This window comes from Vigna umbellata, chromosome 9 (assembly GCF_029865625.1).
Source record: "Vigna umbellata cultivar VRB3 chromosome 9, Vumbellata_1.0, whole genome shotgun sequence".
In the NCBI taxonomy this organism is placed as follows: Eukaryota; Viridiplantae; Streptophyta; class Magnoliopsida; order Fabales; family Fabaceae; genus Vigna; species Vigna umbellata.
In genome coordinates, this window is record NC_142173.1 from 42,115,513 (window position 1) to 42,137,979 (window position 22,467).

The window sequence follows — 22,467 nt, forward strand, 5'->3', positions numbered from 1 at the left end:
TGTAAAAAAAATCACATAGACGAACAAGTTTATAACAAAAGAAAAGGTTATTATATTAACTGAAAATTCAAAAATAAAAAAGTTATATACATGAAATTTAATTTATTATTACTAAACTAATTATTTGAAAAATAAAATAAAATATTTTTTTAATATACAATAATATATAATATATATATTATATATATATATATAATCAAAATAATCGACCTCAAATTTAAAGAAATAGTTTAAAAGGTTAAAATTTAAATTTTGAAATACATTAAAAGTAATCCGTTGAATGAATTGAAAATTATTGAAAAAATTTCTAAATGATTAAGGAAATTTATGAAAATATTATATTAATCTTTTACACAATTTAATAAACAAGTTCAAAATGATTGAATAAATTTATCAGGACAAACGGTTTTAAAACTGAACTTAGAAAAAGCAATTCACTTATATTCCTGTAAAAGACTAATCAAGGTGTTGTATAAAAAATGTTTAAAACACCATTAAAGAAAATACACCTAATTTAAATTGTATTTTTTTTCTATTGTGTAAAACAATTACTATTATATATACGGAATTTTTTTGAATTCTTCTTTTTTTATCTATATTTTTTTAATTTGTTTTTTTAATTATTATTATTTTAGATTGAAATAATTATATTTCTATTTTATTATTTAAATGATTATTAATTTATTTTTTAAAATTAAAATGATTATTTTATTCTCTTAAATTATTATATATTTAGATTCGGTTACTTTTTAAATTAACTTAATTCTTTATAATAAAAGAGGCCCACACATGTACGTATATTTCCCCTAGTTATTATTATTATTATAATATAGAAGCAGTCCTATATATTTATTATCTAAAGAAAAAATTCAATTAAGTCATTTATTATATATAGGGAATACAATGAATAACTGGACAGTCAAAAATAACTATTGAGGTACTATCCAATATGTTAAAATTACAACTATATTTACAAAAATTTAAGCCTTAATAAATGCAATCTTATAATAATAAATTAAATCAATCAATACAAACTGTGTAACGTTCAAATCAAAGCACTACATGACAAAATTATAGAAAAGAAAAATCATTTACACTTAGAATATAGTTTTTCTATTACAGGAAGTATAATTTACAAATTAACAAAATGTAACCTTGTAAGAAAAATAAGATTGAAGAAAATAATAACAAAATTAAAATTCCAATATCTTCTTTCTACCCTTTCTCTGTTTTCTCTGATCAGATTCTGGAGAACTCACTCTTCAGTCTTTACCCCCTCCTGGTTTGTTTTCTTTAACCCATTTCCACTGTTGCATTATATACATTTTTTTTTTCAATTTTTGTTGTGACAGTGATATCAGTGATACACATTTTATTTATTTATTTATTCTATTTTGCATGAACGAAAATAATCACAAATCCCAAAACCTCTTTCTCTATTCTTTAAACATTCACACACTTTCTCGTGTCTCTCAGGTTTGGGAAGATTAAAATTTGAAGACAAAAAAAGTTTGATTCTTTTTTAGTGGGGTAGTGTGTTTTTGTTTTGTTTAACAATTTTTGAAGAGGAGGGGGAAATGAGGTGGGAAAAGGTAAAGGGAACAGGAGGAGAAGGACCAGGGAGGAGGTGGGGCCACACGTGTAACGCTGTTAGAGATGGCAGACTTCTTTATCTCTTCGGTGGTTACGGCAAATTTAACTGTCAGACCAACCAAGTTCACGTATTCGACACTCGTAAGTACCACAATCTTTCTCTATTCTTGTGTCTGTGTTTTTGTTTTTTTAAATCTTGATATGGTTTTTAGTTTTAAGATTGATTTTTCTTCTTAATTTTGATTGCATTGTCATTTTCTGCCTGTTACTGTTCACTAAGCATGGGTAGTTTTTATTTGTTGGGTTCTTTCATCTTTTAATTTTTTATATGGGTCCCTGGTTCTTTTTTTGAATCTTTATATGATCAAATGCTTTCACTATTTTGGGACATCCTATATCTTTTAAGTTGAGTGCATTGTTTTTATTCCGAGTTGAGTGCATTGGGTTGTTTGCATTATTTTTGAAGTGTTTCTATTCATTTATTCTGTTATCTGCAGCTATTTTATGGCTGATGTTGGTGATTTGCAGTGAGGCAGAGTTGGAGTGAACCAGCTGTTAAAGGGACCCCACCTACTCCTAGGGACAGCCATAGTTGTTCTGTTGTTGGTGATAGTCTTTTTGTGTTTGGGGGTACAGATGGGACCAGGCTGCTGAATGATTTGCATATTCTAGACATTTGTGAGTCATTATTCTGATATTTTTAATGTGGGAAGGGAATGTTATTGGACTAAGTTTTACACCATAGTTGTGATATAATACATCTGAAAGAGTTTAGGGTGATCTAATTATGTACACCCTGTAGTGTACAGTAATTGTTTAACTTGATGGCACTCACTGCTGTTGAACTGTCTTAGCTTCACATACATGGATTTTTCCAACTGTGAGAGGGGAAGCACCAGAGGCACGGGAGGGTCATGCTGCTGCAGTTATTGGCAAACGACTATTTGTATTTGGTGGTTGTGGGAGATCTGCAAATAATACTAATGATGTGTACTACAATGACCTTTACATATTAAATACAGGTGACTTTTCTTTATCACACACTACCATTTGTTTATCTAACTAATTCACTTTTCAATTTTTACCCTTCACATTCATGAGACCTCACACAATATCATAGGTTCATACAGTGTGACAAAATTGTTAAAGATTTCTTATCTTAATTATTATATTCTAACACATGGTGGAACTTGGAATAGTCACACTTTTTGTCTTGCTTCTAGAGGTTCATAATAATTTTAGTTGTGAATGAAATGCAACGAAGGTTGCACTATTTAGTTGATCTAATATTTACTCTGTTTAATAATTCCATTTGCATTAGTACTTTGCAGTTTTTTTTTTTATTATGGATAAGATGAGAAATATACTTATGATTTCTTTTCATCTATTCACCTGTAGAAACATATACATGGCAGCGTGCTACAACATCAGGCACTCCACCATCTCCTCGAGATAGCCACACTTGTTCATCTTGGAAAAACAAAATTATTGTGATCGGTGGTGAAGATGAACAAGATTATTATCTGTCTGATGTTCATGTTCTAGATACTGGTATGTATCCTTTTATGTAACTGTTATACTTTTGGTACACTTATTGAATATTTGTGCAAGAAAGGGGGTATTTATCGGAGTATAATTTACTAGCATTTTCTGTAAATGCAGATACTCTTATCTGGAGCAAAATGTGTACCTCTAGCCAATCATTGCCACCTCGAGCTGGTCATTGTACAGTTTCTTTGGGCAACAGTTTGTTTGTTTTTGGGGGCTTTACAGAAGCTCAATGCCTATACAATGACCTGTATATGCTTGACATTGGTATGTCTAATACAGATGCTTGTTTATAAGTCTGATAAACACTTAAACAGGAGCTCAAATTTTTTCACTGTACTAGTTTGTAGTAAATATTTATTGTTTGTTCATGTGTTAAAGTTGTGCCCTTATTTTTCATTCCTTATGGAAACAGAGACTTTTGTGTGGACGAAGGTGGAAACTACACCTAGTGGTCCTTCTGCTAGATTTTCTGTAGCTGGTGACTGTTTAGATCCACATATGGGGGGTGCTCTTGTGTTTTTGGGAGGTTGTAATAGAAATCTGGAGGCCCTGGATGATATGTATTACCTATACACAGGTTGAGCAAAGAGTAAATTTTTTCCTGTTAAATATACTGAGGAACATTTTGATTATAGAATTTCTGCAAATTAAGAAGTTTGTGACAGAAATGTGTTTCTAATATATTTCTGGCTTTTTAGGTATTGCACAGGAAAGAGAACTCAGACCAGAGAAGTTATCCTTAAGGAAGCAATTGAAGCTGAAATGTCAAGAGCAAAATCTCAATCTTGTCCAAAACCCAGTTCTGTGTGGATATGGAGTGGATGCTGGCAGTAATCATCCTATGTCAATCTTAAACTATAGCCAACAAAGTGAGAACCTGCTTATATATGAACTTCCTGAGGAATATAACAAAATATTTTGTTTTTCCTTGAAGTGATATGTGTTTCCTGTCATTCTTTGTATTGGATTTTGGAAGTCCCTCCTGTGTATATCACAGCTTATATTACATGCTTTCTTGTAATGTATTTATTTGGTCTTTTGCCATATTTTTAGTTGATAATGATAAGGTAGTGAGGATTAGTGTTCTTAGCTGCACTCCTAAATAGAGTTAGTTTCTCTGACCAGTTTGTGTGTTTCTTCTGAGACATGCACACTAGTTGTGGCAAGTTGATATTTTGTAAAGTTTTGTAAGTTCTAAAAAAGGAAAATATTCTTTGGTTATGGGCCTTGATTAAAAGAATGAAAAATGGTGTTTGGGTATTCCATTCAAAGTGGGAATCTAAGTATCCAGCATCATGTTTACAGGTAAACTAAATATCCCAGTAAGGCAATCCCTGCCTCCTGGAAAGAGAATGTTTCATGCCAAAGTTACGGAAAAAATCTCAGCAGGATATACTATTGAAACTGTTATTGATGGAAAGCCTCTTCATGGAATTCTGTTTTCAAACAAGCCAAACATTCAAAGTCCAGTTGCTAATACTTCCAATAGGTATGTCCTTCTCTTTACAATTTTTCACCACCCGAATCTCCCTTTTGAAAAATTTGGTTTTAACATAGTGTTTGATTCTCAAAACAGGAAAAGGTCTGCTGGTGAAATTGAAAATGTTGATTTAAATGACATGCTTACACAATCAGACAATGTAACAACTTCTGCAGTGCTCAGGCAAGAGAAAATAGAAAATCAACCGGAAGTACGGGGAGAGAGTTCAGAATTTCTTGAACGCCATAAAGAAGCAGATACTATTGTTGCGTCAAGTACCCCAACAACAGCTGCGGACTCCTTAAAGGTCAAGTATTTTTTTTTTTTACTTCTGTTGAATAAAATTCTATGTGGGCCAGATTATTGGCTCTAAAATTTTATTTAGAGGCCCCAACAGGGAATAATTAAAAATTTAAAATTGACAGTTTGGGTTTTGTTATTGGAAGGATGTTAACTATAAATGTGACCTTATACACAGTTATAGATTCTGTTTGCGAGGTGAACTTTATGAGAGTACGAGTTTTTTTAGTGGCTGAATAAAATTTTCATGTGTACAGTGCTTGTTTGCCATAGGTGTTTTACCTGTAGGCACTATGGCCATAGATTCATGGGACTTGCACATGATTGTCTGTGGTAACCACAGGCTCCGTATGCATGCAAGAAAAGCTATGGATTGCCACTAAATATTAACATTTTCTGTTTCCTATGTGTTATGGATTGAATCCTTTTCTGTAACCTTAGCTGAGATATAGTTGGTCATGATCTAGTTTATTTAATACCTTGGTGGGATGTCTGTTCCAACACTGTGTTTTTTCCTTTTTACTGTATGTTAAATTTTGTTCAATTCTAGATAGTGATCTTCCAAGATAAACATTCTTAGATTTTCCACACAAGGGAGACCATTTCCTTGGCTCTAGTGGTGTATGTGAATGAAAATTCACCTGCCAGTTAATGCGCATGAATCTAATAAAGATCATCCCTGGGAATGTAACGTGAGTCTTTGGTGAGGTTTCTTTCTTACCTGCACATCCATGAATATCCTGCAGGATTCTGTCAACCCAGAACCTGAAGCTGTTTCTTTGAATCTAAATGATGAGAAAAATGACTCATCAAAACCCTTAACTGAGAGCTTGAAAAACGATGGATCCAATGATGAGACAAGTTCCAAAGGCGAAATGCAAATTGGAGATGAAATAAATGTGCCAGTTTCCAATTGTGAAATTTCAGGACAAACGAGTGATGCACCAAACTCTAATGCTGATGTCCTGAAACCTGCAGCAGCTGAGAGTTCTGTTTCTCCACCAAATCAAGGTATGGAACTATTGAGAGAAGTTAGTGAAGATTCTTTGGCTTGACCTTTTTTGTCGTTAGCATGTTGGATAAAATAGCATCTCCTTTTCATTTCAGATACATTTTCATGCAAGTTTGAGTTAAAACTGAATTCACTTGTTAAGTTGTTACTCTGCCCCCCACCCACAAAAATGAAAGAAAAAAACCTCTGGAATTTTGTCTTTTGCATTTCTTTGAATGAAATGGCATTTCCTCTCACATATGGCAACATTTTCAAGTGAGTTTGAGTTAAACCTAAATGATTCGATTGGTAAGCTGCTGCTTCTCTCCTCCCACAACAAAAAAGAAAGAAAAAATGAACCTCTGTCCCAATATGCTTTTGGGATAAGAGATTTACTTTTATAAATGGATAGGGGGCTAATCATCATGGCATTTTTGCCTATTAACTACCTCTTATTAAAAGAAGTCATCATTTTTGCACTTGAAAGCAACATCAATGATTAACCTTTTTGTTTTATTTCAAATTTCTGTTTAAACGTAAAGGCAATCATGAAAGTATCAGAGATAATATATATTTGAGCATCAGATAGATGTCTGTGTAATGTTAAATGAACTCTTGTAATGCAGAAAACTTCAAAATCTGGAGTAAATTTTAGTTAAAAACACCCATCCATTTCTGAGAGCATGTTACTGTCAGAGTATATGTACACAGTTGATTCCAATACAAGTTTTTAATCAAATAATCAGGACTCAATATTTAATATATTAAATTCTAAGAAATTCTATTAAAAAAATTGTAAGAAATTTAGACAATTTGAAATCTACATGATGCTACTACTACTTATTTTAGGAGCACTTTGTTACTGATGGTAAGAAATCTCGATTACCTCAATGTTGCAGCACTGGTTGTTTACTTGTATTGTTTTATAGTCTTGTTTACAGCATACCACATTTAAACACTTGCAATAGATAAACTTACCTGACATGACATGGTTTTTGAATTAAGATTTTCAGACAATTAATAGTTATCACTTCATAATAGCAATTGAAAATTTGAAAATTATTGTATGACATATTGTGAGTTTGAGCACAGTTCTTGTTGTATGAATACAGGTGTGACAGATGATTGCACAACTCCAAGGACAGAAGCCAAAGTGAACAAGAAAAATTAACATGAATTCTGGCATTTTACATTCCTTTTATGAAGGTTGCAGCAGATGCACATAACAGTTTAATAGAGAGAAACGTGCTAACTGGTGGGGATATACTGTTACCTACACAACATATATGATCTTAAATTGTTCGGCAAGACAATTGTTACCTTAGGTATAGATAGTGTTACAAGTTTTTGTCTGTAACTCTTCATTCATTAGGAGAAAAATATTAAGAGGCTGACTATAGGTGCCAACTTGTAATATTTTTTTCTTGTTTTCATTATCTTGTCTTGGTAGTTTTGAGGCGATTTTTTATTTTCATTTGGCAAGATGACTGTTTCAGAATTTGTTTTGCAAATCACCAATTCAGTTTTACTTTGACTCATGGTTGTAGCATGATTATGAAATGTATAGATTAATTTTATTTTAAAAATTATTAAAAACATAAAAAAAATTTTTTTACTTAAAAAAATTATATTGACCGCATTTCATTTATTTTACTTTTGTGAAAAGCACGTCTCATTAAGACAAAACATATTTAGCAAAGTTATCTTTTTTATTTTGAACATTTTTTAGTTTTATTAAATTATAGGATTAAATATGCCTTTTCACCTTTAATCCGACATAAAATTAAAATTTTTTTATCTTAAATTTTAACAAGTTTGGTCCTCAAAATTTAAAAATTTAATATTTTTGTTATGTACGACATTTCATACTTGCATTGAAGCAATTTAATTGCAAATGTTATGAATCAAAATGTTCAAATCTACAAATATATCTAACCTTAAATTGTATTACCCATTGATTTGAGCAACTCCATGGTTTTAAAATTTTTATTAATCCCAACGATTATAACTCCGTTAACACCAAAAACATTTCGTACTACTCTTCTAATCATTCTTCGTCACTTTGAACCCTTAGTAATTTCTTTTAGTTTTACAAAGGTGCTTCTCAACAATTGTTAAAATCCCATTAAAATATTTTTTTTCACTTTTTTTCTAAAATATATTTTTATGTACATAATGTACTTTTGTCATTAATACAATCATTGAAAACTGATAAGTCTTACTAAAAAAGAAAACAATGAAAAGAAAAACTTGCCAGTTTTATGACTACATTCATCGCATAACGAACTCTACAAGTTAATGTATGTATGATAATATTATTATATTCACAAATAATAATTAAGATTGGTTCATATATAAAAAAATCATAACAAACTTTTAAGTAAAATCTATCATCAGAATCATTTACTATTTTTTCATTTATTTGTTTTTTTTTTCAATCCAAACAACTTAACTTTATACTTCACTCTTTTTTTTTCACTATTCCATCAATTCACCTAACAATTTGTTAGTGAAGATACGGTGCATGCGTATTTTTCATGTTTATGTTTGGTAAGTTTTCATGCCCAATTTAATTTATTAAATGTACTTGAATAAGAAAGGTGTCAAAACCAACCATGCAATGCAAGATGTGTATTCAAGACAATTATTATATCATAATTATAATAAAAATTGTTTACAAATATATTGTGTTATTTATACAAAAATTGAAAACAAATGTGATTGTGGCTATATCACTTACAAAACAAAATCACTCATGATCAATACTTTTACAATCACTTCAATATATTTGAGTGCATACAAAGATAGTGCACAACTAGATAGTATATGAATCACAACTACCTATAGTCTATTGTACTATATGACTTTACATTCGAAACATATGTACATTGAAAATGTCAACTTTGTATTTTATTAGAAGTCAAGGAATCATTTGTTCATATCCAAATTGACACAAGACACACTTTGACAAATGTTAATGAATGCACATCTTTAGACAAATGTACTAAGATAATACAAAGATAGATTTGAAGAGTTGAGTCTATCCATGTTCTTCATAATGATTCGAGCATGAGTTGAACCATCTAACCACACCCATACAACACCAACAATGTATGTATGTTGTCTAATCACATATCTTACTACTCGCAAGTGAAACTCCTCATAAGTTAGATTCACATTCCTTCTTCCCATTCTTGGAAAGTGTTTCATATGTTCATGCTTATTGCAATTTAAACACATTATTAAAATGTATTCATGTCAATAACACTAACTTTTCCAAATAATATACAATTTTTGTAAGAGCATAACTAATGTCACACTTTTATAAAAAAAGTGTATCCCACGATATGTAATAAGTAAGCCTTTGTTGCACACTTCCATCTTTGGTGGTGCAAAATCCTCATATACCTCCTTAAGCGAGTTAGTCTCACATGGAAAACACGATAATGTCTCATATCTATCATAACATCATTCAAGTCTAACCCTAGCAACTTCATCAACAAAATTGAAGCTGTAATGAAATTTAACATCACAAATGAACAAAAACTTCTATTGAGCATAATCTAATGTAATGGTCATTTCATCACCTTTCCACAAAGACAGAAAACAAACCCTTATTTGCAATCTCACAACTAATGTTGCTTAATGACAATAATAAAGAATTAAGCATTGCACCCTAAATTTGTTAACGAGCCCTCCAAGCTTATTTGACTTGCAATGATGAGAAATCGATTTCAGTTTTTCTTGATCCTTAAAATAATAATCTTGTTTGACATCATAAACAATATTCACCATCACCGAATATAATACTTAACTACAATTTTTGTTTCTTACCCTACCATTCCATAGTTTAATCACTATATGATTTGGAAAACTGATTAATAATGAACAATGTGTATGTTCTTTAAGGAATTCTTCTTATACATAAAAAATTATTGTATTTATTAAATCACCATCGTTTTCACCTAATTTTATTTAGAAAACTCTTCTACATAATGACTCCAAAAGTATCTACTTACCATTTGAGATGAACCTCCTCTTATGTTAATTATCAATATACATATTATAAAACCCTGATATGTATAACATAAATTTAATTTAGAATTAAAATAAACACATCTTTTTCATATGCTCCACATGAAACCTGAAAAAAAAAAAATAACCTTCAAATTTCAATATATTTATGATAGAAAAACAAAATAAGTGGAGAAAAAAATCATAAAATATTTGACATTTAACCGAACTAAAATAATAAAAATAAAATTATTTCTTTTTATTTATTTGAGGGAAAGATAAAGTTGAAAATATAAAAGTTTATTGTCGAGCTAAATTAATATTAACATTTTAATTTTCTAATACTATTTGAAATGTGTATTTAATTATCTTTATATTTTTAACGTTTCTATTATTTTGAAAATATTAAAACAGTCTAATGAAAATTATTTTAACAATTTTTCTTAAATAATACAAAAACTAAAGATAACGAATAATAAAAAAAAATATGTTTTTATATTAGTTAGTAAAGGAAATACTTATCTAATTGAACCCTTAACCTTAAGAGTTAAAATTTTTATGTAAAAATATATAAAACAAATAAAAATAGTAAAAAGAGTAAAAGTAATAAATATAGACCTAACATCTATTTTATTTGTTGAAATTGATAATACACAAAAAAAATTTCTAATAAAAAATAAGAAAAAAAGTAATATGTGTGAATTTTATAAATATAAAATAAATTAAACAATTAGAAAAGAAAAAATAAAACAATATATATATTATATATATTATTTAATTAATTATAAATATTTTAATAATTTAAATAAAACAAGATAATAATAAAATATATATTGACAGATTAAAACGAGACTAGATAAATATTTTTTAAATATCCGTTTTTATATTTAATTAAAAAAATCGAATATTACTTATATTTTATACTGATAATATTATTCAATTAATAAGAAAATGTTTCATCAAATAGAAGAGTTTGAAGAATACCGACCTCATTTAAACTCTCTTTAGGAGAGTCTACTATTTCTTTTTCTAAAAAAAAAAAAAGTGTTTTTCTCGTAGTAACGGTTCTGGGATGCGTTCGGAGCAATTGTTTTTTCAGACATTAATCTATTGTCACTTCCTAATTTCTTCTCCTTCCTTCTTCTCACTAATCACGCACAATAACAATTCCGCGAATCCAAATGTACTTCTTTCCATCCCCTATGCTCTCATAGCTTCCTAGCTAGGGTTTATTTCCCACTCCTCACTCACTCCCAGCAAAACCCTACCCTAGCGATTCCCATTACCCACCAGCTATCATTCCTCTTTGCTCAAACTGTGGCTTCTCTGAAATCGACAGACCAAACGGTGCGTCTTGCTCGCGGCAATTTCCACGATTCAAATATGAAGAGTAAGGGGAGCTGGTTTATCGTGTTTGTAGGAAAATGTTACGAAATAATATGTGACCTTTTCTTGAATGCATTATATTTCTTAATTCCAACCATATATATCCCACTTGCTGAGTTAGTTAATAATACTCTGTTGCTTCTGGTTGTTTTGCTTGCTTTGCTCCTTAGTTGTTTCATTCACTTTATCGTTGCACATGTTTTTCAGGGTATCCGATATTGGAAGCAGTGAAGATTGTGACTTTGGAGTTTCTTTGTTGCTAGTTTATGTTAAATAGAAAGTTTGCATTCGAATTATGTATAGTCAAGTGAATCGTGGTTCTCATATCGGGCAGAGTCCCGTCCCTCCGGTGCTGCCGCCTCCACCACCACCGCCTCAGTATCAGCAGGCTCCGCCGCATTTCCATCAGTTCCCACCCCCTAACGTTGGTGGTCCTCCTCCTCCACCGCCTAACGTTGGTGGTCTACCACCACCACCACCACCCCCTCATCATGTTTATTTAAATGGACCTCCCCCTCCTCCTCCTCCACCGCGTCCTAATTCTTCTTCCCCAATTCCCATGAACCTTCCCGTTCAAGGTTCACATAATGTGATGCCAAATGCTGGACAATCCTACCCTATCCCTTCTCAATTACACCAGGGGAACACCGTGACACCGCAAACATCTTGGGCTCCAGGACCACCGCCTAGAGTATTGCCACCACCACCTCCACCTCATCCTCCCTCGGCTTCCCAAGGTCAAATTTTGTATAACCCTTCTTTCCATGGTCCACCTCTGCACCCCGGTGATGTTCAGAATCTGCATAATGCTCCTCCACCACCACCCCATTCAACAGGTTATTTCCATTCAGCTGTTGGGAATTACCGAGTGCCTCCTGGTATTCCCCCACCGTTGCCATTGTCTCCACCACCTGCTCTTCCCGCTCCACCGCCTCCTCCTCTTAATGCTCCGGTAACCTCCTCCTCCTCCTCAAATGTTGCAGATGACCCTAAATCTGTGAAGACTGTGGATTTGGTTGATGGAGTTGTAGCTTTTCTTCCATCTGGTATTGCACCTGTACATGGTTCTGATTCTAAACGGGACGGTCCAAATTGTAGAGAGGTTGCTGATGCTGAAAAAGATGAGGATCTTCCCCCACCTAAGCCAACGGAAGAAAATACTGTACTGAAGATAGAAGCTTTGTGTCAGCTTATTGCTGAGAAGGGAGCTGATTTTGAAGATAAGATTCGTCGAGATGAATTCCAAAATCCTGAATATGTATTTTTGTTTGGCGGAGACCCAGGAACTGAGGCTGCAATTTCTAACACTTATTTCCTGTGGATGAAGAAGAAATATAATTTAGATACTGGATGGCATGAAAAGAAAAGGCAACCAGAGAGATTGTACTCTTCAGGTGAGCAGTATAACCTGCATGTTGCAACTGGGAGTGCTGATTCTGACATGGAAATGGAAGGTTAGTTTTCTTATGATCCTGAAATTGAAAACTAATATTTAACACTTTTTATGTTTGAGGTATTAAATTATGACATCTCCTGATTCTAGTCCAGCATTGGTTTGGGTATGCTGTTACGTATTCTTAACATGAAAGTCCTTGTAGTTTGTATTGATTTTGTTATAATTATAGAAATAAGGAACTAATCCTATGTAATAAAAAAAAATCTAGATTGTATATGTATTTTAGAAGTGATTTTATTTATTAGCCTAACGCATAAACAAATATCTGTTGAAACTACTAGGACACTTCTTCTCAGTCATCTTCCTCACCATTTTTGGGGGTCCTTATGACATGTTCTGTCATTAACCGAATGTCATCTGTCTTTAATGACAGGGTACCCTGTATGTAGTCTTTCTCCACATGTTCTTGGCACCATATGTTTCGTACATAACCTCACACTTGATTGTGATAGACTTTCTCCTCTGTCATTCAAATATGTCTTTGTGGGATATCATTGCCTTCAAAAAGGGTATCGATATTTCCCTCCCAGTATTTATAGGTATTTTGTGTCTACTATTGCCTCTTTCTTTGAGTCTGTTCTACATTATCCTATTGTTCGTTCCAATGATGACATTTGTGGTCACTTTCCGACCGCTATCATTCTTCCTTCATCACCATTAGATGACTGTTAAAACATGGGATGCTTTTCCAACACCTATTTAGGAATATCATCGCCTATTGAAATTCCAGTACGATATCCCTCTTCGATGAGTAAAGATACAATGGAGGCCAAGCTTGATCCCTCCTCGATACCATCTACCGCATTGGACTCAGTGTTATAATCAATCTGTTATGGTAGTGCCATGGCGGAAATTGGTTGTAGATTTATAGCCTGTGGCCACAACATGGTGGTGATTGTGGGTTTCTCATGGCGGCCGCTTTTTGCATCATGAAATGCGAAGATAGAATGGAGATGGCCAAAAAGGCGGCAGGCATGCAACTTCTATCTGAAAACGAAGGAGGTAGATGTGCAGCAGTGCATGAGAGAAACCCTAATGTGTAGCAACGGATGAGTATTAGTATTATCTGTTTGTCTATAGTATTGTAATGATCTGTAATTTGTTTTAATTATTTTTCAGGTGTCTTTTTTTCTTTCATTTTCTAGATTAGTTACAATTATAGGATGATTAGTTACAATTATAGGTTGAATAGTTACAGTTTATTTTATCTTCTGCACAAAACTGAGATGATTGAGGCTCATCCTGTACCTGTGGCATCTACCTGCAAACTCTCCAAGATTGATTCTACTTCTTTTTCTGATCCTTCTCTATCATTCTGTTGTTGGATCACTTCAGTATGCCACTATCACTAGGCCTGACATAAGCTACGTTGTCAGCAAAGTTTGTCACTCTTTTTGTGCAGCCTCTTCCTCCACTCCTTTCTCCATCACCTCCATGTGTGATGCTGATTGGGCATCTAATGTTGATGACCAGAAGTCTACATCTGGTTCTACTAGTTTCCATGGTCCCAACCTGATTTTTTGGTGGTCTCACAAACAGCGAATCATTGCTCGTTCCAGCACTGAAGCTGAGTACTGTATCATGGCCATGAATTTGTTGAATTTTTCTAGATACAGGCTCTTTTGATAGAGTTCCATATCCCCTTTTCCATGGTCATCCTATGTGACAACCAAAGTGGTGTGGCTATCGCTCATAATCCTGTTTTTCACTCCAAGACCAAACATATGAAGATTGATGTCTTCTCTGTTTTTGATCAAGTGTTGTCCAAGCAGTTACAGGTTTCTCACATCCCAAGTGTTGACCAATGGGCTGATGTTCTTAACAAACTTTTTGTCCAACTATTGTTTTCATTTTCTTAGAAGCAAACTCAATGTGCAAGTTCTTTCAAATCCCTCACCTTGAATTTGAGGGGGGATATTAGTGATATTTTTTTGTCTATAGTATTGTAACTATCTGCAGTTTGTTTCAGGTGTCTTTGTTTATTTTATTTCTTAGATTAGTTACAATTATAGGAAGTTACATTGGTTTGTAACTGCTGCAAACCTCTCTCAACTGCTATGCAACTTCTTCTCTTCTTTTATATGTTTTGCTACAGAACAGAATTGTAATTTATCTTTTAGAGACTGTTAATACAGCCTGCACCACCTTTCCAGTCCGTGAGAGGAACCTATTATTCTCTTTGTTTTCTCTTAATCTTTTGTCGGGTTATCAAGGCCCAATAAAAAAACATTACAGTTTAACCTACCCTACCTACAACACAATAGCCTCTTATTCTTTGTTTTTCAATCCCTGCATTTCTGTTGATGCTTCTGTTTGCCACTAGTCGTTGTTGAGATCTCACTACTGCCACCACTGACATTATTATAATTATATTTGTATGTTTTTTTTTTTTCGAATTATCTATATGCATATTGTTAAGAAGTGAACTTTAAGTGTAACTCAATCCTACAGAATTGGTTTGTAAGGTGAAGTTTGCACACACATATATACTCTAAATTGACTTTATTTCTAGTCGATGTGAGACTTCCAACGCACTTCTCTCAAGCCGAGGTTTATACATCTCATGCATGGGACTAGACACTAATGGGTGGTCCTACAACGACTTGATATTAGATGGAACAATATGTCCAACAAACAACAAATTTCGCTAGGATAGACTCGGAACCTGGCTCTGATATCATGTTAATACGTGGACTTTATGCCCAACTCAACCCTACAAAGCCAACTTGTAAGGTGAGGTTTCACATTGATTAGAGATAAGACCAATTTAGAGTATATAAGTGGGTGCAAACCTTATCTTACAAGCTGGTTTTGTGGGGTTGAGTTAGACTTAAAGTTCACTTCTTAACAGGAGGGACCAAACCTTGTCTCCCAATACCTTTTTGGATTACTTTGTAATTTTTATTTGATAAATAGTTCAAACTATGACACAAATAAAAATTCATTTTAGATGAGCCTGATCTGGTTTGTTTTATTTCTCTATGGATGGGTTAAGATGATATCACACTTTCTGACAAGGACCAAGGTTCAAACTTTGCAACTGAAGCCCTAAATCGAGATGATGAAGTGCATAGAGTGAATCAGAATCTAGCGCAGGTGCAGAAATTATCAGAGAATGACCCTGACAGGGTCATCTCATCCTGCAGTCCATCATACTTTGGATCCATGGGAGTCAGCAAACAGAATGAAGGTTTCATTTCAGAAAAGCCTTTTTTCTCTATGTTTAATTACTTTTAGATACTTTTTAATCAAGTTTTTATTTAACATGTTTTTCTTTATTCAATCAAGTCAGTAATGCTGGTGATAGACATATGTCAAAAGTTTTGGGACACAGAATTTAATTTAGTACTTAAATTTAATCAAAAGTTTCTATTACACTGAAAGTTTAAGTACTTAAATTTGGTATTAATTTAGTGTTTTGATATCTTTCTCGCTTTAAACACTGAATTTAACTTGACAGTTTGAGGATTGACATAAGAAACTGTAAAAAAGACTTGTAGAAATTACACAGAAGTCCTGTCAATTGATGGACTGTGGTAACTCAACATTCTCGTTTTTTCAGGCATAAAAGAGTAAATACAAGAATTGAATTAATTAGTAGAACTCCAATATTTTGTCTGATACACAACTCCCATAAGTTCCGATGATTATTAATTATTTTTACTATTTCCAACAGATTCATGCAGTGCACTGAATTTAGTAATTATTTGCAGAACAGAATTTCATTTAATATCCATGTAGTTTTTTTTTTGTCAACTTGTTTCATTTCATTAAATATTTTTCCGTAAGTTAGAGGTGAATAACTAACTATATTTCTCCTTATATAATTGAAGGGAGGATAGGTTTGCCAACTCATTGTTCATGATCACTATATGTGGTTTATTTGCTCCTTTTTCACTGAATTAAAAAATGATTACTTTGATCTCATTTTTTATGTAGCCGGTCAGAATTCAGAAGTGGTAGAATATTAATAGAGTTGACTTTGGTATTAGATGTCAAATTCATTCTATGGCTAACTCTAATATATTGCTTTATTAAAACAAAATATTGTTTGTGTTAATAAAGCTCTTTACTAAATACAGGACCCGAGATTTTATCTGATCTGGAGCACAGGAAATCTGTAAGACCAGTTACCAAGGTTCCAAGTCTTGAGAATGACTCCACTGAAGTGGCTGAGTTATCCTTGGGCAAGGCTTTGGAGGAAGCTGCAACTTGTGTTGATGATGATTTTGTTTGTACTGTTCCTTCTGATCACAATAAAACCGCTACTACTAATAGGGATTATGGGACACTCCTAGCGAGTGGCAGCCCTATAAGACTTCTTCAAGATTATGCTTCTGATGACACTTCAGCTAATGGGGATGAAAGCAATGCTGCAGATGCTAACATTTTCACATTCTCAGAAGGTGTTGATACTGGTGTTTCAGCAGTCCATAAAGATTCTGGGAGTCATATGGAGATTGGTATTGGATCTAAGAGTCCCGCCAGTACTCAAAAGGGGTTTGGGTCACTCTCCAGAACATCACAGGGTGGTTTAGAAATATCTACACATTTATTACAAGAGTCTAAGAAAACTCGCAACCGAAAAAAATCTGTCTCACGTTGGAGTAGTGATGGACGTGTTGACCATAACCTTGAAAATCAGATGTCTGTTAATTTTGCTTCATCGGTGGAAGCTTCCAAGGGCAAAGATAGATTAGAGGATACTGCCATTAACAGTGGTAGTAGAAGTGGTAATGCTGAAAAGGAAGATGAGGGGAAAACCTCAAAATTTGAACTAAATGTTATGAAAGTAGATGAATTCGGAAGACAACTAAGAGAAGGTCTTTCAGATAGTGATTCTGATGATTCATTCCATCACCGGACACGGAGGCTTAATAAAAGAGATAGAAGAAGCTGGAGCCGCAGCCAGTCTCCTCCAGACAGGAGGAGTAGGAGGAATAGGAGGAGTCCTCGGAGGAGAAGAGATAAAAGAAATAGGTCTCGCAGGTACATACTGCTGTTGTGCATTGTAGAATGTCCTTAATTACCTGCTGTTAATGTGAATCTTATGCCCAAACAATTTGTATTACAATGTACAAGTCTTCCTTTCCTAGGTTATCTGTTCTATGGATTAAACATAAAATCTCTCATGCTAATAGAATCAATTGTCTTTCTTTGCATTTCAAATCTTGATTCTTGATATCTTTAACAATAGCTTTGATGCAATTAATGGAAAATAATAGAATATATATACACGCAGATAGAATATTATAGCATGTGATTGTAATATGAGATTTATGTCTAACCTGAATTCTCATTTGATTCCGCTAGAGTTTAATTCTCTTTTGATTCCGTGAGAGTCACTTGATAGTGATTCTTCTTGACAGCTTTCTATCTTTGTATAGAATACTACTATATATAATTTTTCAAATTTTGTTGGTTACAGCTGGTCACCCCAGCACCGAAGAAGCAGTAGGTCACCGATCTCAAGACGGTCAGGTGACTTTCGTGGTGAGAATGTTAAAAGGGACAAGGATAAGTGCTTTGACTTTCTTCGAGGAAAGTGCTATCGGGGAGCATCTTGCAGGTACATTCACCATGAATCTGACATGAATGCTACTTCAAGGCGCTATAAGAATAAACATAATCTTGAAGTCAGTTATTGTGGAAAAGAATCAAAGACTAATGGAGACATGACGAATATTTCTTCTAAAGTGTTTGATAATGAGCATGATGGAGTTAGAAGTCAGGATGATGATCTTAGCCTGAATGTGACTAGCCAGGAAGTAGTGCAGAAAAAAGAAGATTCAGGGAGGAATGTTGTTGCATCAACTATCATTCATCTTGATGGCCAATCAGTTAATAGCAATCTAGGTAAATCTAAATCTATCAGAGAGGTTGCTCCTGAAATGCAGGAAACCATTGATGTGAGGGAGGATCCAAGGAATTCAATCCATGGGAATGATAGTTCGGAAGCAGGTGATTCTCAACAGCAACACATAGTTGAAGGCTTTCACCCTGATGCTTTAGGCCATGATAATACTTCTAAATCATCTGGTACATATAAAGATGTCATTCCCTCAGGAGATGGTCTTTTTGCTCAGAAAATGCAACTCAGTGTTTCTGCTGCTGGAATTCAGGAACAATCGTGTTATCCATCTCAGCATGTAAATGCATCCTATGTGACTGATGCATCACCTGATAAAAGATCAACTGTTTCTACTAGTGTTACTGAAGTTCCTGACAGTGTCACATCAGAGCAGGCTTCAAAAGAGTTACCTCCACAGTGTGACTCTTCAGTGGAATTTCCACGTCATAATTACCAGGTGTCTGCACCTGTTGTTTCACATTCCCCTGGCGAAAATCCTGCGCACATGCCACAAATTTCAAGGCAGTATAATGTGATGCACCAAAGGGCACTCTTTCCTTTCCAATCCACTGCCAGAGAAAAGTTTGAACCTTACCCAGCTCCTTTACACATGCAGAATGCTCACTTCAATGTACCACCTAATAGCTCTTGGACATCATTGCCATTGCCACCACCACTGCCACCACTGCCACCGCCACCATCACTGCCACCGCCGCCATCAACAATGGTGTATGATCCCAATGTAAACTCAGGAGTTGTAAAATCATATATTTCTTCTGAATTTATTCAGAGTCAAATGCATTCAAGAACTGACTTTGTTTCCCAGACTTCCATGAAGCCTTTACCGAGTTGCTCTGAGAATTCTGATTTTCATGATAAAGCATACCCTCCTATGCAGGACCATTCACGGACTTTTATGCTTACTGAACCTTTCTCTCCAAAGCAACTTCCTCAAGGGAACCCAGCTAGTCAATTACTTTCAGGATCTAGTCTCAACGGAGATGAATTTCATAATCAACTTCCATTGCAGGATTCAAAATTTTCCAGTGCCACATCATTTGGCAGCTTGCAGCCTCAACAAAATCAATTTTCCTGGAAATCGGATGTGAACAGACTACAACCTTCTCTGGGTGGCAAGTTACCTGCCGAAGGACATTTTATGACATCCTCACACATTGATTCATCATCACAAAAACAACAATCAATGTACAATTTTCAGTGTTCTGTATCCGAGGCTAATTTGGGTGTGCCTGGGGAGACTGCTACTGTTTCCAGATATCCACCTGATTTTCTGGATAGCAGTCATTCAACTTCTCTTCCACCATTTAGTGGATCAAGAATATCTGCTCACTATAATCCTTATGCATCAACCTTTGAGAAACCACTAAGTTCCAAATTTAGTTCAAGTATTTTTAGACAGGAAAGTGAAATAGTCCATGGTAACAATTATGCTTCTTCTAGATTGAACCATACTACGGTAAATGGGGAGGGTGATGGTGGGGTTGGATCAAGACATTCGGCATCTGCACCAAAATCGGGTAGAGCTCTTGGTCAGATTTTGCCTAGGTCTGGTGGTGACCAATATGATCCACTTTTTGACAGCATTGAACCATCATCTTCTTTGAGAAAAACTGATTTTGATCAGAAGCAGGAAGTCACAGGTGAATCCAATGTCAGCCTAAGGCCCAAAAGTTCTTACATTTCTTTGGATGTGGATGAGAAAAACAAGGAGGAGGAGGTTGGGGCTGTTGCCTCTACCACTTCTCAAAATAATGATGAGTACAGTGAGACAGCGGATGCAGAAGTTGGTGCTATTGAAAATGAGAGCGTAAGTGATGATGTGGATGTTGCAAAAGTGACTACAAAGGAGGTTGATATTAATCGGGTCAAGTCTCCTGGAAAAAGAAAAAAGAGTAAGGATTCCAGATCAATGAAATTGTTCAAAGTTTCCATTGCGAACTTTGTAAAGGAGGTTTTGAAACCATCATGGCGACAAGGTAATATGAGTAAGGTTGCTTTTAAAACCATTGTGAAAAAGACCGTGGATAAAGTGTCAGGAGCCATGAAAGGCCACCGTGTACCTAAGTCCCAAGCGAAGATAAGTCAATATATTGATTCATCGCAGCGAAAGTTGACTAAACTTGTGATGGTAATTAATTGATTTTCTCCATCACTTATTTTTATTTTTTTCCCTTATCAGAGCCAAGTAGATAGCTGCTATGGGTATGGTTTTGTGTTTTTGCATCCCTTCGTGAATCTATACTGAGAATTAACAGAGGTCTACATTTTATAAACAAATATGTTCACTGATAAAATGACAAGAGGCTTGATGCACAGACTACCCTGTTTGTCTTGGAATATTATTGTATTTAAATGAAAAGAAAAAATTCTTTGTAACACGTTTGAAAGGATCAGCACTGTTATTTTAACTGCATTTTAGATGTTTCCTTCAGTGATTTTAATTGAAAAGTTGCTTCTATGCTGAAATGTGACTGATTACATAGATCCACAATAAGACAGATTTTAGTGATCTACTGAACTTCACCTGTGGTCTAACTTCCAAAGATTTTTATATGCAAGAAGAACTACCATTTTCTTTAATTTTAAAAAAAGAAATTGGAGATGGGAAGCATTATATTTGAATTGCTTTACAAAAAAATTTTAGCCACGGGTCAAATTTTAGACAGATTTTAGTGATCTACTGAACTTCACCTGTGGTCTAACTTCCAAAGATTTTTATATGCAAGAAGAACTACCATTTTCTTTTATTTTAAAAAAATAAATTGGAGATGGGAAGCATTATATTTGAATTGCTTTACAAAAAAATTTTAGCCACGGGTCAAACTGGGATAGTTGATTTGATTATAACAATATGCCTAAGTGGTAATATTCAAATTGCCTTTAGTGATGTTCTATTCCCTACATTTTCGGCAGGGTTATGTTGACAAGTATGTGAAGGTATGAAAGTGAACTATGCCAATGTTTCTCCAACATTCAAAGTCAATGGGCATTTCAACAGGAGGGCATGGCATCTCAACAGGGAACATCGGTACTTCCCTGGAGTTGTCTACTCTCAATATTAAAGGCGCACTGGATTGGTGTGAAAATGGTTGGTCAACATTCCAGTTCCTGAAGAATTTTTGGTTGCCCCCGATATGTATGTATTGTATTTCTCCTTGTTACTCTTGTGATTTGCTTTTTATGTTATAGATTCAACTCCGTGTTATTTTGAAGTGTTATGATGAATATCACGAAGTTGGAATTAGTTTACTCTTGTAGCTTTTTTTAAGCTAATAGCTAGAAGGAATTGCATGTAAAAATACTATAAGAAAACTGTAAATTTGTGTTGGTGCCCAATTGTTTCTTTTTAACGTTCCAAACCATCTTGTGGTTTGGCAGACACTAAGTTTTTCCTTTTATTGGTGACCTCATCAAATATCTTCCCCAAACAGAACCATGGAAATAGAAGCAGCTTTTCTTACAGAGACGCTGTTAATCAAATTTGTTTTTAATCGCGGAGAATTTGGGATGCTTTATTACATTCTGGTTAATTATAATGCAAAATGACAATGGTCTCTTCATTTATCACAGAAACTGGCATTCAATTGGAGGGGGAGTTGAACTAAGTTCTCCCCTGGTCAGAAAGCCAGGCCTAGAGTTTACAGGTCTCTTCATTTAGCTTGTCACTTAAGTGCCAACATCACTGGTCTTTGCTGTAAATAGGGCACTAGAGTTTAGCTTGCTTGTGAAAATTTCTCTAACGGAAATATTTCTTGTAAACCTTTTTTCTTGACATAATTTTTTCATCTCTTCGTGGAAGATGATATATTGGTTTGAAATTTTTA

The 22,467-nt window shown here is 34.1% G+C and overlaps 1 protein-coding gene and 1 pseudogene across 2 annotated transcripts; both read left to right on the top strand.

Annotated features, from left to right (window-relative positions):
• Positions 1 to 1,555: 1,555 nt before the first annotated feature.
• On the top strand, positions 1,556 to 7,306 carry LOC124822813 (uncharacterized; annotated as a pseudogene). The gene is made up of 11 exons (XR_015781939.1): positions 1,556 to 1,734; positions 2,122 to 2,271; positions 2,448 to 2,615; positions 2,992 to 3,144; positions 3,256 to 3,408; positions 3,557 to 3,721; positions 3,843 to 4,013; positions 4,450 to 4,633; positions 4,721 to 4,931; positions 5,671 to 5,935; positions 7,028 to 7,306. The product of XR_015781939.1 is annotated as an uncharacterized LOC124822813 (transcript).
• A 3,671-nt stretch (positions 7,307 to 10,977) lies between these two features.
• Positions 10,978 to 22,105, top strand: LOC124822814 (uncharacterized). The gene is made up of 6 exons (XM_047294884.2): positions 10,978 to 11,319; positions 11,523 to 12,769; positions 15,767 to 15,961; positions 16,854 to 17,760; positions 18,200 to 20,771; positions 21,557 to 22,105. The coding sequence occupies exons 2-6, from the start codon at positions 11,611 to 11,613 to the stop codon at positions 21,584 to 21,586; spliced, it is 4,863 nt and encodes a 1,620-aa protein (XP_047150840.2). The 5' UTR covers positions 10,978 to 11,319; positions 11,523 to 11,610; the 3' UTR covers positions 21,587 to 22,105.
• The last annotated feature ends 362 nt before the right edge of the window (positions 22,106 to 22,467 follow it).